General features: G+C 44.1%; 1 protein-coding gene across 1 annotated transcript in view; it reads right to left on the reverse strand.

Moving 5' to 3' along the window:
* Positions 1–5,801: 5,801 nt before the first annotated feature.
* The window catches only part of colgalt2b (collagen beta(1-O)galactosyltransferase 2b), a gene marked incomplete at its 3' end in the record, with an annotated part of 54,291 nt that continues 52,487 nt past the window's right edge, over positions 5,802–7,605 (reverse strand). Inside the window, exon 12 of the mRNA XM_080748876.1 lies at positions 5,802–6,081. Within this exon, the coding sequence (XP_080605002.1) occupies positions 5,802–6,081 (280 nt within the window). The remainder of the gene's footprint in view (positions 6,082–7,605) is intronic.

Genomic DNA, 7,605 nt, shown 5'->3' on the forward strand with positions numbered 1-7,605 from the left:
CTGTGTGGAAGCAGTCACTGGCACAGACAGAGACACACACACAATCACACACACACTCCCCGACGGTGCGTCGCGTCCACCGTGCGTCTCGTTCACCGTGCGTCGCGATCACTCGCGCGCGGACACGCGCGTGCACGCTCGCAAAAAAGTCCCCCGTAAATCGCTCAGAATGGAGCACAGTTTCAGACTAAAGCGTGAGCTGAGTCTGAAATCAGGCTAGGCCTGGAGGGCCTGGTAACTTTTACATCAAATATCAAAATATTGAATCAAGCAAATTAAAATCTGTTCAGGGTGTTCATAAAAGCCTGATTAGACGATACCATGACCAAAAGTTTTTTTGAAAGTGGAATATCCCTTTAATGCGTCAAGTCATTCACCTGCAACTAACAGCTCTCTCTCTCTCTCTCTCTCTCATGCAGTTACTACTTACTATAGCTTCAACTCCTCTGAGTTGAACCAAGGACATTCTGAGCCATTTTTAACTGCATTTCTGCAGATATTTTTCTTTTAGTGATGTAAAATGTAGATGCAAATGTAGTCTGTAGAACTGGTCACTGCTGCTGCTGTTTGTAATGTCTACATTGGGGTCGCTTATAAGAGTTTTCCATTCGAAAGCTCTTATCTGGTGACTTACTTACAGTGTCACCAGATAACAAAGATAAATGTTCTGTTAAAAAAAGAAAAGAAAGGTTTTTCCAAAATTAACAGATCTACAAGCTCATAAACAGACTACACATGGTAAACAATGAGTGAATAAAATGAGAGATATAGGGTTGGGATCCTTTAAGATTTTAACAATTCCTGTTCCTAAACGATTCCCCTCTTAACGGTCTGGGGGTTCCAAAATGGACCTTTAGAAGTCTGTAACTCTGAGAGTACAAATTAAACCAAATGGATCCATTTTGTTTCATTTGCACACTCTCAGGGGCCTTTTCCACCAAAAGAACTTTGGTTCAAGAACCAGTGCCCTTCAACATTCTTGGAAGAACCTTGGTTCGTTCTTGCGAACCGGGACCGGCCGCGAACCGGCTAGCGTTTCCACCAGATTGAACCAGATTGTACCAGAGGAACCAACGTTTTTGTGGTTACCGTTACGTTCCGAACGGTTCTCTGTTCTTTGCCGGTTGAAAAGCGCACTCAGAGTCATGGTGGTAGGCTACTTGAAATTATAACATTTGAGAAACACCAGTTTTGTAATTGTATAGCAGACGTGAAGTCCACATACACAGCTCTGATAGCTCTGTGTAAAATAAATAAATAAATAAAATAAGTTGGATCCGGTTCCTTCATTTCCATTACATCCGGGTTCCGGATCCCAACCCTAGACAGGGTAGGGAGTCAGTCAGCCACAGATAGCCAGGGAAAACACAGGTAAAGTAAAGGAGGAGAGGTTTTATTGGTTCAGCCCCAAATCACTTGTCTACTACACAACTACAGGACTCTGCTCTACTACATAGACAAGACAAAATATTCTTGTGTGAAACATTGGGCACATATACTGTACAGTACAACAAATTGTAATTTAAGGCTTTGAGTGTGCTTTGGTTTTTATAGTGTTCCATCATCATGTGGTATTGTAATAATGTAGCTACCGTAAAGCCAGCAGGTCCAGCCCGCGGCAGAGCTAACAGACACACGCAGTATAAACCAAAAACAATGACATCGTCAATACTGGACCTGATACATGTTATGTCTTACTGTTACTGGCAAGAGGTGGCAGTGATGTGTGTGTCTGTCTGTGTGTGTGTGTGTGTGTGTGTGTGTGTGTGTGTGTGTGTGTGTGTGTGTGTGTGTGTGCCGGCGTGTGTCCTTCTCACACAATGACATCATCAGCAGTGGCAACCCTCCTGGGTATGCTGTCAGTCACAATCCTCCTACGCTTAGGAAAAATACACACCAGTACTTTTATGTGCACAGCCACACACACACGCACATACGCACGCGTCGCAAACTCATACACACGCACAACACACACGCGCACACACAGAGACACACCCTCTCCAGACTTTGTTTTCAGAACAGCTGTATTCAGATTCTTTCATTCCCTGGGCTGTCCTCATAAAAACACATCTGTTTTTGTTTTGTTTTTTTATTTAAATTACAAAGATCATCTTTTCTTTTTTAACAACAGTACAAAAGACATTGATTGAAAGTACGGCTCTTCTTCTTCTTCTTCTTCTCCTCTGCAAGCCTCATAGCATAGATTTGTATCCCACATGTCCGCGTTGTTTTCTCAGGCCGCAGCAGCGTGCGTTTATGAGCCCCCAGAACCCACCATGTTTCCATGCATACTCATCGTCGCTGTCGGGTGGAAACCTTGTATGTCCAAAACCCTTCCTTTTTAATATTGTTAAAAAAAGGGAGTTTGCATGTTCTCCTCGTGTCTCCTAAGGCAGTGGTTCTCAACCTTTTCAGGCCGCGACCCCCAAAATAATCATATTTTAACTAGGGACCCCCACCCTGACGAGCACTAAGAGTTGAGGCATTACATTTTGTATAACACGGTTCTATTAGGCGTTGTGAGCATGTAGATCGGCTATTTTCACAATTTCTTCCTCTAATATTTGACAATTTGGCCAGTGTTTAATTTGTCATTTTAGAGGTACTAAAAAGTCCTCAAATTGTCACCTTAGAAATGTGCAGACACCCTCTATGCACTTAAACCTTATGTTGGTTTGTTTACTGTTGAGCGAGAAAATAACGTTGCTAATTAACGTTGTTAATCATCTGGGGACCCCCCAAAATAATTTGGGGACCCCCCTGATCTACAAGCTCATAAACAGACTACACATGGTAAACAATGAGTGAATAAAATGAGAGATATAGGGTTGGGATCCTTTAAGATTTTAACAATTCCTGTTCCTAAACGATTCCCCTCTTAACGGTCTGGGGGTTCCAAAATGGACCTTTAGAAGTCTGTAACTCTGAGAGTACAAATTAAACCAAATGGATCCATTTTGTTTCATTTGCACACTCTCAGGGGCCTTTTCCACCAAAAGAACTTTGGTTCAAGAACCAGTGCCCTTCAACATTCTTGGAAGAACCTTGGTTCGTTCTTGCGAACCGGGACCGGCCGCGAACCGGCTAGCGTTTCCACCAGATTGAACCAGATTGTACCAGAGGAACCAACGTTTTTGTGGTTACCGTTACGTTCCGAACGGTTCTCTGTTCTTTGCCGGTTGAAAAGCGCACTCAGAGTCATGGTGGTAGGCTACTTGAAATTATAACATTTGAGAAACACCAGTTTTGTAATTGTATAGCAGACGTGAAGTCCACATACACAGCTCTGATAGCTCTGTGTAAAATAAATAAATAAATAAAATAAGTTGGATCCGGTTCCTTCATTTCCATTACATCCGGGTTCCGGATCCCAACCCTAGACAGGGTAGGGAGTCAGTCAGCCACAGATAGCCAGGGAAAACACAGGTAAAGTAAAGGAGGAGAGGTTTTATTGGTTCAGCCCCAAATCACTTGTCTACTGCACAACTACAGGACTCTGCTCTACTACAGACATGGACAAGACAAAATATTCTTGTGTGAAACATTGGGCACATATACTGTACAGTACAACAAATTGTAATTTAAGGCTTTGAGTGTGCTTTGGTTTTTACAGTGTTCCATCATCATGTGGTATTGTAATAATGTAGCTACCGTAAAGCCAGCAGGTCCAGCCCGCGGCAGAGCTAACAGACACACGCTGTATAAACCAAAAGCAACGACATCGTCAATACTGGACCTGATACATGTTATGTCTGTTACTGGCAAGAGGAGACAGTGCTGTCTGTGTGTGTGTGTGTGTGTGTGTGTGTGTGTGCCGGCGTGTGTCCTGCTCACACAATGACATCATCAGCAGTGGCAACCCTCCTGGGTATGCTGTCAGTCACAATCCTCCTACGCTTAGGAAAAATACACACCAGTACTTTTATGTGCACACACACGCACAAACGCACGCACGCGTCGCAAACTCATACACGCATGCACACAAACCTACACGTGCACGTGCACACACAGAGACACACCCTCTCCAGACTTTGTTTTCAGAACAGTTGTATTCAGATTCTTTCATTCCCTGGGCTGTCCTCATAAAAACACATCTGTTTTTGTTCTGTTTTTTTATTTAAATTACAAAGATCATCTTTTCTTTTTTAACAACAGTACAAAAGACATTGATTGAAAGTACGGCTCTTCTTCTTCTTCTTCTCCTCTGCAAGCCTCATAGCGTAGATTTGTATCCCACATGTCCGCGTTGTTTTCTCAGGCCGCAGCAGCGTGCGTTTATGAGCCCCCAGAACCCACCATGTTTCCATGCATACTCATATCGTCGCTGTCGGGTGGAAACCTTGTATGTCCGAAACCCTTCCTTTTTAATATTGTTAAAAAAAGGGAGTTTGCATGTTCTCCTCGTGTCTCCTAGGGCAGTGGTTCTCAACCTTTTCAGGCCACGACCCCCAAAATAATCATATTTTAACTGGGGACCCCCCCCACCCTGACGAGCACTAAGAGTTGAGGCATTACATTTTGTATAACACGGTTCTATTAGGCGTTGTGAGCATGTAGATCGGCTATTTTCACAATTTCTTCCTCTAATATTTGACAATTTGGCCAGTGTTTAATTTGTCATTTTAGAGGTACTAAAAAGTCCTCAAATTGTCACCTTAGAAATGTGCAGACTCCCTCTATGCACTTAAACCTTATGTTGGTTTGTTTACTGTTGAGTGAGAAAACAACGTTGCACATAAAGTTAATCATCTGGGGACCCCCCAAAATAATTTGGGGACCCCCCTGGGGGTCCTGACCCACAGGTTGAGAACCACTGTTCTAGGGTAGGTACCCTCACAAAACACATTAAGTAATCCTGGTCTCTATACTGCCTCCCCCTGGCCAGCCGGAGCGCCTGATGGAGGGGAAAGTTACTGGTTGGAATAACGTGTTCCTTCCACGAGCTACGTCCGACCAGGGAAATTCCCCCCTGTCAGGTGATAAGAAGCAACTTGGACTCCTCATGCATAGAAGGAAGCATGAAGACAGACTGTTCTCCCCAGGTTGGCAGAGCGAGTGTAGCGTCCAGGATTACATCAGATAATTGACACCGGATGAAAAATGGGTAACAAAATCGTGCGATAAAATAAAAGAAAATAAGAAAAATATGGGGAAAATATTTTCACTACTTTTGTGAAAAATGGGTAACAAAATCGTGCGATAAAATAAAAAAATATGGGGAAAATATTTTCACTACTTTTGTGCGACACTGTGATGAAGTAGGGCGCTGAAAACATAAAAAGTTGAAATATGGAGATACAAGGTTTATGCCTGACAACGATGACATTGTGTGCATGTGTGTGTCGCGTAGGGAATAAATAAAGCCATGGTCATCGTGAGCCTGTTAGGACTCGTGTCCATCCTGCTTGCCTTCTCCTCTCCATGCCTGCACTTCTCCTACTGGCCAGCAGGAGGCCAATGAGAGACAACGAGGAAAGGATGGATGGAGTAGCAGTGTACAGTATGTGAGTGTGTGTGTGTGTGTGTGTGTGTGTGTGTGTGTGTGTGTGTGTGTGTGTGTGTGTGTGTGTGTGTGTGTGTATGCATATGTGTGTGTGTGTGTGTGTGTGTGTGTGTGTGTGTGTGTGTGTGTGTGTGTGTACGCGCATGAGTGTATGTGTACAGTACATATGACATTCACTGTGTGTACATACATATAAACAAGTCTTTCTCCCTCAGCCCTGTCTGTGTGTGTGTGTGCTTGCGTGCATGCACGGAATGGATGTGTGTGTGTGTGTGTGTGTTTGTGTGTGTGTCATGTCTCAGAGTTCGTCCCGGCTGGCACGCGCGGCGGGGGGCGGCGAGTCCCCGGTGACGCTGTTCTGCGCCCCGGCGCGGAGCTCTCCCTGCTGGGCGGTCTTGCGGACGTGCACGTGCTGGCGGTCCCAGTCGGTCTGCACGGCCTCGTCGTCCCAGATGGTGGAGGTCTCCGTGTCGCTGATGTAGCCCGGCTCCCCCGTGTAGTGGGTGGGGTAGATGAGCAGGGGCTCCACCGAGAACGCCTTCAGGTCCCGCCGCTCAAAGTGAGACATGAAGTCTTTACTGAAGACAGAGACAAGAGGAGGGAGGCAGGACAGAGGAGAGAGAACGAGGAGAATGGGAGAGGATTGGTTCATTGAGACGACCTGGACACTCCAACATGCAAAACTGAGAGATACAAGAACTCACCAATCCCATGTGCATACTCTTAAATGATAGTGGATTTTAGATTTTTGTTTTTAGGTTATTGGACTTTTAGATAAGCAAATGCATTTTTAGATTTTAAGTTTCATATTGTAATCAGCAAAATAATTCAGTGTTTTTAATGGCACCTGCCTTCTAAATCAGTAAGTCTTTCAAACAAGGACCCCCAAAATTTGGCCACAGATCTGAAATCGTTTTGTGCCAGGGACCCCCAGAAGAGAACATTTGTGTTATAAAATTCAAAATCATTCAAAATGTTTCAAGCACTTTCAAGTTTTTTTCAAAGATGTTCCAAAATAACGGATGTTATGATATTTTCGAATAGCTAACGTGTAAATGGATAAAGTGGTTCAGATGATTGTGATGCTACAATATTGCAATACAATACATATCATGGACATTACGAAGAGCAACAATAGGTATATTTACAGAAAAAGAGGGGAAGGTAAGAGAGGGTTTCTGGATTGGGGGGATTAATCAACAACACATTTTATCTAAAATCATATTTCATCGACGACATGTGTGTGTGTACTGTTCATGTTAAGCAAAAATGGACTTCCTTCTCCCAGAAAACGTCACATCACGTCACGCCACGTCACGTCACGTCACAGTAAACTACACACTTACAGTGTGTAATTACCTACACACAGTAGTAATTACCTCAAGTGTTAATGACAAAGTGGTGCAGAGCACAGAGCAACCGTGAGCAGTGACACGTCAACCAGGTGGAGTCACGCTCCTGCACAAGGAGGTCAGGGAGGGTCAGGGTCAACACCCTGCAGCTCTACCGCCCTTTCATACCCTGTCAGGACTCTGCAAGGAGAGTGAAACCTGACACCTTTATTACTGCTAGCAACTGACCTGTCCCAACACGCGCTAAGTCGCTTACTCACTCATGCACGTACGCACACATGCACAGTTGCACACACATACACACACTCTCAAGCCAACACATGCACACCAGACACACAAAAATGAACACCTTTAGAGGTTTTAGCCTGGCTGACCCTGAAGGAGACCAAATATAGGTGGTGTATTAAACATTCCTTACTGCTTATGCAGTATAGAGTAAGGTTTGTAGTGCTGAAGCCCAGAAGTGAGTTCACATGGGTTCCCTTGTTAGATTTCTAAAGTTTTCTTTTTTTCCCCCTTCTTTTTCTCAGGGGTTTCAATTTATGGTCCAAATGCGGCTGTGGTTAAGGGTTGAGGGTTTCACGCTTTCTAAAATATGAATTACACAATTTTCTATAATTGTTTGGGTGGGTTTGGTCGCTACAGAGCTAATTTTCTTAATTCCTCCAAAACCCAGCGCAAATATCTCATTGGGAACCCCATGGTGGAGATCACTTCCCTGGTCTGCCTGCAAAAAGACATAATCTGTAG

Source organism: Nannobrachium achirus (genome assembly GCF_963921795.1).
Source record: "Nannobrachium achirus genome assembly, chromosome: 1".
Classification (NCBI taxonomy): domain Eukaryota; kingdom Metazoa; phylum Chordata; class Actinopteri; order Myctophiformes; family Myctophidae; genus Nannobrachium; species Nannobrachium achirus.